The sequence below is a fragment of the Haematobia irritans genome, chromosome 1, assembly GCF_050003625.1.
Source record: "Haematobia irritans isolate KBUSLIRL chromosome 1, ASM5000362v1, whole genome shotgun sequence".
Lineage (NCBI taxonomy): Eukaryota > Metazoa > Arthropoda > Insecta > Diptera > Muscidae > Haematobia > Haematobia irritans.
In genome coordinates this window covers 108,444,567-108,457,132 of record NC_134397.1, presented here as the reverse complement: position 1 = coordinate 108,457,132, position 12,566 = coordinate 108,444,567, and the positions used below count along the sequence as shown (strand labels likewise).

Here is a 12,566-nt window from a genome sequence, read left to right as displayed (position 1 = left end):
TAAAAAAAGTAAAAAATGTAAATGAAAGTGTTTTGCCATCACTATTGTTAGATGAGCCATTTTATATTTTGTGAAACGCCAAGCGTAACTATCTCATTATAATTTATTTAAATAAAAAGGAAAATGAAGTACTGAAAACATTGTTACTATGCTTAAAATTGTGAAAGACATATTGGTAAACAGTTTACGAATTTCCAAATAGAGGAAAGTGATATTCTTCCAGACACGCTGCTTCAATCGAGAATAAAAACACTGGCTGATAGACGCTGCAACATGTAACTTGCTACTTGTAACTCAACATCATTATTTTATTAATGAAAAAATTATGTTAAATGTGTTGTGATAGTGGTATAAATGTTATATTTATAAGAATTTATAAATGTTTAATCAAAGTAATAAACATCTAAACAATCGTGTTTTAATTGACCACAAGATTCTTTTACAACTATCTTAAAATTCAATTTTTCTAATAGTTTGAAGGGGCTCTTATTGGCGTGGTTCTAAATTGATCTAAAAAGGCACCTAATTATTGCAATGATGAGAAACTTTTTTGTAATAACTTGGCGTGGTACAACTTCTCAATAGTGACTTTTCCGTGGTGGGGATTCTCAGTAGTGCCGTCAAATTCAAAAAATTTTTGCAGGGTTAAAGCCAAATTAAAAAATCACTCATTTGTAGACGAAAGAGTGACATCTATGGTGTGCAGACAAACGAAAAATTCACATAAGACGTCTATACTTTTTGTTACTGCAAGAACTCACAGAGAAGCCGTCTAAGAACCTTTTGATAGCACTTTAGTAAAATACGACACAAATTCGTTGTTTTCTTTTTTTATTTTATGTTTAATGTTTTATTTTTTCCACTTATATGGTTATAATTCAAGTTCAAGTGGTTTATGATAAACAAAGGGATTTAGTAAAACAAATTAATATGCGATTCAAAATTGTATTCGCTCACGGCGTCTCTTCTCGCTAATAACTGCCAAAATTCAAATAGTCGAAATGTCATATGACTTCATCTCAAAGCCGGTTAGACGATTTCATCGGCGTCCGCCGTCGGCAACATTCCCCCACACGTAAGGGCGGTACCGTCACCGATCTTACCAGAAATTCTCGGGCCGACATCCAATACCGCTAGCTTTAAAGCAGTTCGTTGTAGAATGCCATTGACAGTTCGAAACGTTTCTCGTCTTACTTGACCTTCTTTCGCAACTACAGTCTCCAGGACGATGCCTTTAAGCCAGCTGTTTCTCGGTAGGTTCTCGTCCACAATTAACACGGCATCACCCTTAATTATGGGTGCTTGCATCTCAAACCATTTGCCTTTGCGGGTTATACCTGGTGCATACTCCTTAACCCATCTTTTCCAGAATTGATCCACAAATGCCTGAATCCGGTGACATTTCCGTCTAAGATCCGTCCCGTCACTAAATATCGCCTTGTGACCCGTGCCGGAACCGAGAAGTAGATGGTTCGGTGTTATGGCTTCATCATCCTCTGACTCTAGGGAAACGAAAGTTAGCGGCCTAGAATTGATTATGTATTCCACCTCGATCAATGTCCCACGCAAAGTCTCATCGTTAAAAATCGCTGACGGGCACGCGTGATACAAGACTTTTTTACAGACCGTACCAGGCTCTCCCATGCCCCTCGCATATGAGGGGTTGCAGGGGGGTTAAAATACCACTTTGTTCCTTCGAATGACTTCATAAGCTGGTCTTTGTCGAGTCTCTCTAGCTCTTCACGTAATACTCGCTCAGTCGCTTTAAAATTGGTGCCGTTATCGGTGTAAATTTGATTTTGGTATCCCCGACGGCCAATAAAGTTTTTTTTAAAGCGATGATGCTGGAGTCTGTATCGAGACTGTGGGCCACCTCAATGTATATGTGTATAGTTGTCAAACATGTGAAGATCACTCCCCATCTCTTCTCACGTCTTCTCCCGAAACTCACACTTAAGGGTCCAAAATAGTCGATACCGGTATATGTATATGGTCGTTCGAAGGCTGCTAGTCGAGCTTTTGGAAGTAATGTCATTTGAGGGACCCTGGATGATGCAGCCTCATTTCTGCAACTTTGACACTCCCTACGGACCCTTTTGTATAAAACCCTTAGCCTAGGTACGTAGAATTGGCCTCTGATGGTATTGATGACGGTCTCGTGAGCAACGTTTACCTTGTTTCAATGAGCAAATCTCCTCTGGGTATGCCGATGACTGAGCATCCCTGTACAACACACACTTTGCCTTATAAATCATTTCATACGTCACTATAGACGGCTTGGAATAGCCCTTGGCCGGCTTTCAGTTTGTCAACATATAATGTAAATGTCGCCAGAGCACGGTATAGTCTTCGCCAATCAGAAAAGTCGGTGACGTTTATGTTTATGTGAGGTTCAGGAATATGGACGTTTATATAGCAATTCCGCACTTCAGTAGTATCAACTTCCTGTCCCAAATCTTCACACCGTGGCCAATCACCTTTTTCGGCCAATAGAAATTCAGGTCCAAACAGCCAAAGTGATCTATTAACATTGGTATTAACTTTTGTCGCAAGGTCTGCAGGGTTGAGCTTCGATTTTATCCACATCCATTGTTCTACTTGGGAGTGCTCCAAAATCTCCCCAACTCTATGCATCACAAACCGGCGAAACTTTCTTGGGTTCATGCGCAACCATCTAAGTACCGTTTTCGAGTCAGACCAGTAGTAGCACTCCTCTGCTCTTATTCCATCTACTTGTCGAACTTTCTGCGTCATTCGAGTACCTAACACTGCAGCCTGTTGTTCAAGTCTCGGTATAGAGATGGGTTTAAGCGGTGATACTTTATTCTTGGCCATAACCATAGATACTGTAATAGACGTTCCAAAGCATATTCTCAAGTAGCATACTATGGCGTAACCAAATTCCCCGGCGTCAACAAAAACATGCAGTTGTACGCTATTTGCTTGCCTCAAATGTATGGAATATCAACGTGGTATCTCCAATGACATTATTCCTGATAGGTTCTCTTTCCAACGATGCCACTTCATTACAAGGTCTTGAGGGAGATCCTCATCCCAGTGTACGTCTGAACGCCAAATTTCCTGTAGCAAAATTTTTAAATCAATGGTATAGCAGGAGGCGAGGCCCAAAGGATCAAAAATCGACATGAGGACCTTCAAGACTTCTCTTTTTGTTGGCGCAATAACCTTGTCCAAAATTTTACGTTCGACTCTGGGAAATTTGTATATATATATATATAAATACATCCTTTACCGGATCCCAGTGAACGCCTAAAACTTTTCCGTGATCCCGATCTCTCTAGTGATGTTAATGCCTTCATCATTGCTACAAAGATGCCTCATCAGTTCGTTCGATTTTGTTGCCCAATTTCTTGTTTTGAAGCCCGCAGATGCATGTATTGTCGATATCTCATCAGTTAAACGTTTTGCCTCGTTTTCGTCGTCTATACTGCATAAAAGATCGTTGACGTAATGACTGTGTTTAATCGCATCAACTGCCTTCGGATATACACCAACGTAACGGTCGGCGTTCTTATTCCGTATTAAATGTGCTATGCATGGCGCCGAGTTCAATCCGAATGTTAAGGAGTCCATGACATAGATCGTTGGGGTGTCCAATTCTAAATTTCAAGAGAATTTCAACCAACGATGTCAGCAATTCCGGTCCCACAAGTAGTAAATCATTCAAAGAAATTCCTTTAGTTTTAGCCGCACTCTAATTGGCTTGTTAGGATTGTATGTTACGAAGATAGGCAGGTACCAGACACGAGATCGTGTGCTACATAATTCTTCTGGTTGCACTATGCGAACATAAAATTATTCACCTCTTTCTCCACTTTTAATTTCAAGTCCATATCGTTTTGCATTTTTCTTTTTAAACAAACCTATCTCTTGAATGCTTTCTTATAGCTATACGGAAATTCAATATCTGGATTTATCCACGGCAAGCCAATCTCATATCTGTCACCTTTGAAGTTGCACGTAGATTCGAGAATCCGAATGGCCTTTTCATCGTCGGCAGATATTATATCCTTGGCTTCGGATGATTCAAGGCGATACATCTTGTTCACAGCTTCGTGAATTTTTCCAGCTCCTGCACGCAGTCGCACATATGAATATTTACTAATATACTCGTACGACCTTTCGCTGATGTACCTTGTATCGCCCAACCCAGACGCGTCTTGGTGGCCATGGGGCAGGTCCATGGACTCTCGCATATCCTTAAAGGAACCGCTAAATTCCAATTGTCAGTCCCGATCAATATTGTTGGTTTGGCGTTGGTATATGAAGGAAGTGGTACATTCGACAAATAGGGATAATTCGATTTTAGAACTCTTTCATCAATTGACTGCATAGGCAAAGCTAGATTCTTGACGGTATGTATACCCATTAACTTAAAAGAAGACCCAGTTTGTGGATTCATTATATCCATTGATCTTATAAATGATGACTCTTCAATACTCGTTGTGTCGTTGATGCCTTTCAACCCCAGCTTATTGACAATGCCCTCTTCCATGAGAGTAATCGACGAGCCTTCGTCCAGAAATGCGTATGTGTCGATGTGACGATCTGAGACACAAACTCGTACCGGTATTATTCTAAATAGTGTCTCACCATTACTTCTATGGTGCGAATGAACTTCGGCGGCGTTAGTAAGGACCTGTGTATCTGTCGCTGTGTTATAATCATGTAATTGCGGATGATGCCTGGCTTCACAACCGTTTACCCCGCAATATCGATTCAAATTACACTTACGGCGGTGAATATTAAGACAATTTTTGCAAATTCTTTTCTCACGTATCGGATTCCACTTCCTATTTAACGGCCAATCGGGAAATTCGATGCATTGTGTTAGTTTGTGGTATGTTGCACCGCACGCAAAACACGCTACACCAGAGCCGGTTGCATCCATGTGTGTTTAACAAACCTCCCCTTTTCGTAATAGTGGGTGTGGTTACCTGGGATGCAGCCATTGCTATGGAATGCAGCCAATCACTGAATGTCTTCAATAGGGGAACACCACTCGGTTTAGGCAACATCGCCCACCGTAATTTATAGTTGTTCGATAATTTATCTAAAAGTTCTTTTAATAGCATGGGATTATTAAGATGTGCCTCCATATGACAGGCTTCAATTGTCGAACAAATGTTTCTTACACTCATTGAATAATCTATTATGGCCTCCAATTTTTCCTTAGGTGGTGGGGTTTGTCTAGCTCTATCTATCACTCGTTCAAGAATTAGTTCGGGACGGCCAAAATACATTCTCAATGTCTCAATTATCTCGTCAACCATTTGTGGGAGTAATAATTTACTACGCACCATTTCTCTAGCCTTCCCCTTAAGACACTGTTGAAGACGGATAAGATTTTCCGCATTAGAATAGCCCCCTACAGCAGTACTATTTTCGAAGCTACTAATGAATATTGGCCATTCTTCGGGGTCGCCACAGAATGATGGTAACTCTTTTGGTAGTACTTGCCTAGCAGCTAAATATGTGCCGCGGTGTTGGCTGAAAAATACTAAAATCAGTTAATTGTCGCAAAGTTGAATCAAATACTTCCTCCTCCAACATTTGTAACTCTAAATTCACATCTGCTAACAACGCTGTGCATATCGTTGAATACATCGCACTGGGTTTCATAATGTGATTGACCTCTATATATGCCTTGGGCAAAATCGTTTATTTTGCCTGCCACATTCCATGCACGGAATTATTCTTACTGTTCAATGGTAAGATCTGAATATGGCCGCTTACTCCTTGTTGCGTCCCGTCGGCATGCTTGATGACGTCATCACATCTCCACTAGTTGCCGAGTGATTTGCGCCGGCAAGTGTGTAAATCATTTGAGAACTTGATGATATATTGTCATTCGTAATCGAGGATTTCCCCAATGGTGTGTCCAACTTACCACTTCGGACGGGCAAAGACACATTCGGTGCTAAACTTGCATAATGACTGCCGCTTGTGGCCAGGTTATTAGAAGGTCCCGAACTTGGACCAACAAGATTCGGTAATACGTTCGCTTGTATCAAAATATTCTCCATATTGTTGCTATATGTCAAAATATTGGTAGCCGTATGGTCTGAAGATTGTTGACTGGCGGAAAGTCTTGATGAACTTGTAAACCATTCTGTAAGGCTCTGTATCTCAGGCGGTGTTCCATAGGTCCCAAGCGGTGAAGTTACCGTATATGGCAGGCTAAGGTTCAGTTGATTTGCATGTCGTGCCTCACATAATTCGCAGTTGCAGTCGAGGTCTTCAATCTCGTCGCCAACTTTTGCACTCATAGTGGCACCAACTATCGCAACTATCACACTGGACCATTTATCGCACATCGTCCAACTGCTCTTCAGTTTCGGTGGCATGTCTTTGATGGTTCCAGAACTTAAATTTTGAAGAATTGTTACTGCAAGAACTCACAGAGAAGCCGTCTAAGAACCTTTTGGTAGCACTTTAGTAAAATACGACACAAATTCGTTGTTTTCTTTTTTATTTTACGTTTTATGTTTTATTTTTTCCACTTGTATGGTTATAATTCAAGTTCAAGTGGTTTATGATAAGCAAAGGGATTTAGTAAAACAAATTCATATGCGCTTCAAAATTGTATTCGCTCACGGCGTCTCTTCTCGCTAATATGTTAACTGCCAAAATTCAAATAGTCGAAATGTCATATGACTTCATCTCAAAGCCTGTTAGACGATTTCATCGGCGTCCGCCGTCGGCAACACCTTTCTTCGGCTATGATAATTCTTTGGTCAACGAAGTTCGTGGAAGAAATAAAAAATGGAAAATTTTTGATAATTTACTGAAATTGCTCAATTATAATAATTGGTAAGTAGAAATGGAAACTTTAAGATGTCTCTAACCTCAAATATCTTTGCAACATTGGCTTCTGTGTTCATATTAGTCTAAATCGAGCGAAAGATATATATGGGAGTAGGGATGCCAGACGTGCTCTTTTTAAGAGCACATGTGCTCTTTTTTACAAAAAGTGCTCCTAAAACAAGATAGGCCAAAAGAGCACTTAACTAAAAATAGAGCACTTTTATTTTTAGTTAAGTACTCTTTTTGTGCTCTTTTTATGCATCACAACAATTATTACTCCAACGCGATTCAATAAATGGTAAAAGTAAACTGAACATACGTAAATGTCACACTACGAGATTTTCCTACACCGTTATTTTCTAATTAAATAGTGTTTTACTTTATATATCAGAGTCGAAGAAGAGCACGCCGATGTTGCTTCTTCAGTTAAACGTTTTGCCTCGTTTTCGTCGCCTATACTGTATAAAAGATCGTCGACGTAATGACTGTGTTTAATCGCGTCAACTGCCTTTGGATATACATCAACGTAACGGTCGGCGTTCTTATTCCGTATTAAATGTGCTATGCATGGCGCCGAGTTCAATCCGAATGTTAAGGAGTCCATGACATAGATCGTTGGGGTGTCATCGCCATTATGCCACCATAGGAATCGTTGTGAGTGACGGTCCTCCTCCCTCACCAAGATCTGGTGAAACATCTCGGCAATGTGTCCATATATGCCAATACGACTTACAAAGTATTGTAAGAAATTAGCTTGAATTGAAAGTGGGTTATTTTATGTTATGAACCTTTTTGTTATGTTTAAATGAATTATATTTCAAATGAATTATATCTGTGGAACAGGGTATTATAAGTTAGTGCATATGTTTGTAACACACAGAAGGAGACGAGATAGACACATGGTGTCTTTGGCAATAATGCTCAGGGTGGGTTCCCGAGTCGATATAACCATGTCCGTCTGTCCGTCCGTCTGTCTGTGAACACATTTTTGTGATCAAAGTCTAGGTCGCAATTTAAGTCCAATCGCCTTCAAATTGGGCACATGTTCCTAATTTGGGTCAGAATAGAACCCTATAGAAATCGGTTCAGATTTAGATATAGCTCCCATACATATCTTTCGCCGGATATGCACTAATATGGACCCAGCAGCCAGAGTTTTATACCGATTTGCTTGAAATTTTGTACAAACATAACACTTATTCGTATAGTCAAGTGTGCAAAATTTGATTGAAATCGGTTCAGATTTAGATATAGCTCCCATATATATCTTTCGACCGATATGGACTAATATGGTCCTAAAAGCCAGACTTTTGGCCGAATTTGGTTGAAATTTTGCACCAGGAGTACAATTAGTAGTATAATCAAGTGTGCCAAATTTGAATGAAATCGGTTCAGATTTAGATATAGCTTCCATATATTTTTCGCCCGATATGGACTTATATGGCCCCAGAAGCAAGAGTTTTGGCCCAATTTGGTTGAAATTTTGCACTAGGAGTACAATTAGTAATATAGTCATGTGTGCCAAATTTGATTGAAATCGGTTCAGATTTAGATATAGCTCCCATATACATGTTTTTCTGATTTCGACAAAAATGGTCAAAATACCAACATTTTCCTTGTTAAATCGCCACTGCTTAGTCGAAAATTTGTAAAAATGACTCTAATTTTGCTAAACTTCTAATACATATATATCGAGCGATAAATCATAAATAAACTTTTGCGAAGTTTCCTTAAAATTGCTTCAGATTTAAATGTTTCCCATATGTTTTTACTAACATTGTGTTCCACCCTAGTGCATTAGCCGACTTAAATTTTGAGCCTATAGATTTTGTATAAGTCTATCAAATTCTGTCCAGATCGAGTTTTATTCAAATGTATGTATTTGGGACAAACCATTATATATAGCACCTAACACATTTGACGGATGTAATATGGTATCGAGAATTTAGATCTACAAAGTGGTGCAGGGTATAATATAGTCGGCCCCGCCCGACTTTAGACTTTTCAAAATCTGGCATCCCATAATGGGATTTCAATAAAATTTAGCATACTTAACTATAGTACTAATTGTTCTTCTTGTGCAAAATTGCAACCAAAATAGGGTAAAACTAGCTACTGGGACCATATAGTGCATATCGGGCGAAAGATATATATGGGAGCTAAATCTAAATCTGAACCGATTTCTTCCAAAATCAATAGGGTTCTATTCTGACCCAAATCAGAAACTTGTGCCAAATTTGAATTCGATTGAACTAAAACTGCGACCTGGTCTTTGATCCCAAAAATGTGTTTACAGTGTGACGTACATGGACATATTGACACAGGGACTCATCAATATCGGTTAAAAAATGCGCCCGGAATCCTGCGAACAACAAATACATGGACAGACGGACACCAAGTGCCAGAACCACCTCCTGAGTCGATCTGTATGTATTTTATGGGGTCTAAAATTAATATTTCTGGTAGGTTCATTTTTTTGCAGATCAAAGATATTATTCCCTGAGCACTATGTGGTTTAGGGTATAAAGGTAGGTATTAAGTTCGAGTTTAGCCGCTAAAATCGTAATTTTTCACGATTGCTTTTCTTTAATAATCCATTTTAAGGAATACAAACTTTGTGAAAATTTGCTTTGGGCTATTCCCCATCAAGTTATAATAGAGGTATTAATTGATTGGTTCACCTTTCCTTCTAATTTTGATACCACTTTTTATCAAATCATTTACATCCGGTATTATTATGGTATTAACTATCACATACCCGTAGCATATGATATGTCGCCGTTGCTAAAAACTAAGTTGTCGCCCAAGGCATATTAATCCAGGTAAAGTCATGCAATCAGGTGACTAATATCGACATTCATCTTGTCAAATGCTTTGTTACCGTTTAGTAGATTTGTTTACATTCTTTGTTTACATATATATTGCTTTTATTTACATTGTGTTATTACTATAGGGTTAGTTTTACGAAACTTTTGCCTACTTGTTAGAAACTGGGGAGAAAATAAAAGAATTTTCTTAAAAAACTCTTTTATTTCTATATATACTATGTTCACAAAAACATAAAACTGAATTCAAAGTGCGGAAAATTACAATTCGGGAACAGCTCAAAGAATCACAATATGACGGAGGCATAAGGCAAATAAATGTTGAAGATTGTATTGCTAAACTGAAACACTATGGTTCGAGTGTACGAATTGAGGCATTAAGGAATCTAAGAGATGCAATAGCAATAAATCATGGGATCCATATGAAGTTCAAAGAGCTTATATGGAAAAGGTCATTATATGTCTACGAGATGGATCAAATGGTTTTCTGGAATCCCCAACGGGTATAAAATAATGTATAACAATGTAACCATCAATAAAACAAAAACTTTCTCATAGGAACCGGTAAAACCTTATGTTCATCTTTGGATTGGCTGCAATCCCGAAAAGAGGAAATGAAGATGCAGATATATATATATATATATATATATATATATATATATATATATATATATATATATATATATATATATATATATATATATATATATATATATATATATATATATATATATATATATATATATATATATATATATATATATATATATATATATATATATATATATATATATATATATATATATATATATATATATATATATATATATATATATATATATATATATATATATATATATATATATATATATATATATATATATATATATATATACAGGGCAATTCAAATAACACACAGATCGATTTGTCGATTGCGAGTCCAAAAAAGAACTTGTGCCTTTCATCATCTTGTGGAATCGCGCAAAGATGATCTGGATTTAATGGACATTGAAGACTTGGTTAAAGTAGTTAAAAACTCAAAATGTGTCCGTATTATGGAGCCAAAGAATTGATTGATTGAAGATGCAGACAATGTATTTATGTCCTACAACTATTTATTGGACACATCTGCACGGAAAGCAAATAGAATTGAATTGAGCAATACCTCATAATATCGGAAAGATAAATAATAAATAATTTTTATGATTTTTTATAATTTTTAATGGATTCTAACGATTGTCTGAAACGTTTGACCTCAAATATTTTTAAAAATTCATAATTTTTTCAGATTGAATTTAGCATTTTTACGACAAAATTTATATAATTTGTACAATTTTATGAATTCTTAAACAGTTTTTAACCAATTTGAAACAAAAAATTTAACATTACCAATTAAAAATATGAATAAAACATGTTATAAAAAATTGAATGAAAAGAACTTCCGGTGTAGTTAAAATGAAGAACATCATTGGGAGTACATCTTCTGGAAGTTCTTTTAAAGTTGTGCCTTTGGAAGAACTTCCAAATTTTTTGATGGGTAACTCTGCACTTCTGCCACATAGGGTCAGCAATAATATTTTATGAAATAGCACATTGCCTCATGCAAACGATCCATAAATTCGGTTCCTGGTGTAATACAATTGCTACCGAATCGTTCGTGTTCTCTCACTTCACCTAGGCTCTGTGCTAATCGTTCCAAAGTTCAGCTTCCTTGGCTGAACGAAAACGTCTACTACGCTGTTGATTCATCTTTGCACGAGGGGCCACGCCGTCAATGGCCATAAAGAATAATTTCTGTGGTTTATTTAGAAAAAAAAACAACTTGTCAATATAGTTGAATATGTCCTTCAACATATCCTCCTGTTATGTTGAGATGGATGTTTGTATCATCGGAATGGGAGCAATTGTGAATAATGCCATTCATATCCAAATAAAGATTATCAAAATCGGGAACCTAAATAGAATACACAAGAAGCTCATAATTATTTCCTCCAACTTGTTACATGTCACTCCACACTTACGCATTGTTCCCAGGCCAATTCACTGAATCAAGGATACCGTTCGCTTATGTAGCGGAAAATTTTCGGCCCATTTTTTGTTGTTGTTTTGTATTGATGTCTGCCTTAGGCATATATTTAACTTGAAATGACTTTTTGTTCTTTGTAATAAACAATGGTTGGCTGAAAACAACACTACACATACACAAAATGTCAACTTAAGTCATCTGCCATTTTAGTTTGACATTATAATTATCATGGGGTACACAAGTTTGCTCGTGACTTTACCTTTAATTAATATGCCTTGGTTGTCGCCTTAGTAGTTTAGTTTGTTCACATAGAGTAAACAGACGCGTTAATTGCAATATTTCTTGGGAAACATGATGACTGAAAAAAAAACAAATTTGTGGATATAGCGAAGTATTCGTAAGTATAAAATGTTTTAGTATTATTAATGTTTACTAATTCGGTACCATTCTCTCATTAGATACGTAAGAGACATACAAAAGCTTTCCAAATCTCACAACAGACAGGCATACAGAGCCTGTGATGGGACATAAAATTCAAAGAATAATTTTGCATGAAAAAAGTGGTGAAGTGTATGTACAATGTATTTTATAAATGTATTAAAGGAAAAGTCATTGTAACGTGTGTTTTATTGAACTAATATGTATTATAACAATAAATACCGGGTTTGTATTAAACCCAATACCGTTTTGGTATTATTTGGTAATACCACACTTTTGTACACCAATAACTTAATGGTATAAATATTAATACCGCTTAGGTATTATTTTTAATACCATTTTGGTATTTTCATAATAACGTATGGTACTTTCATGCTGTGTACCGCCTGTTCCGTTCAGTATTGATATTGTACCATACGGGGTTGGCTAACTATCAATAACGTACGGTA

General features: G+C 37.1%; 1 protein-coding gene across 1 annotated transcript; it reads right to left on the bottom strand.

Moving 5' to 3' along the window:
* Positions 1 to 1,029: 1,029 nt before the first annotated feature.
* Positions 1,030 to 1,644, bottom strand: LOC142230750 (uncharacterized). The gene has a single exon (XM_075301381.1). The coding sequence runs from the start codon at positions 1,642 to 1,644 to the stop codon at positions 1,030 to 1,032; it is 615 nt and encodes a 204-aa protein (XP_075157496.1).
* Between the last annotated feature and the right edge of the window lie 10,922 nt (positions 1,645 to 12,566).

What these genes read in the sequence shown, in the direction of transcription:
- LOC142230750 (XM_075301381.1), bottom strand. Translation starts at nt 1,644, where the DNA reads ATGGGAGAGCCTGGTACGGTCTGTAAAAAAGTCTTGTATCACGCGTGC.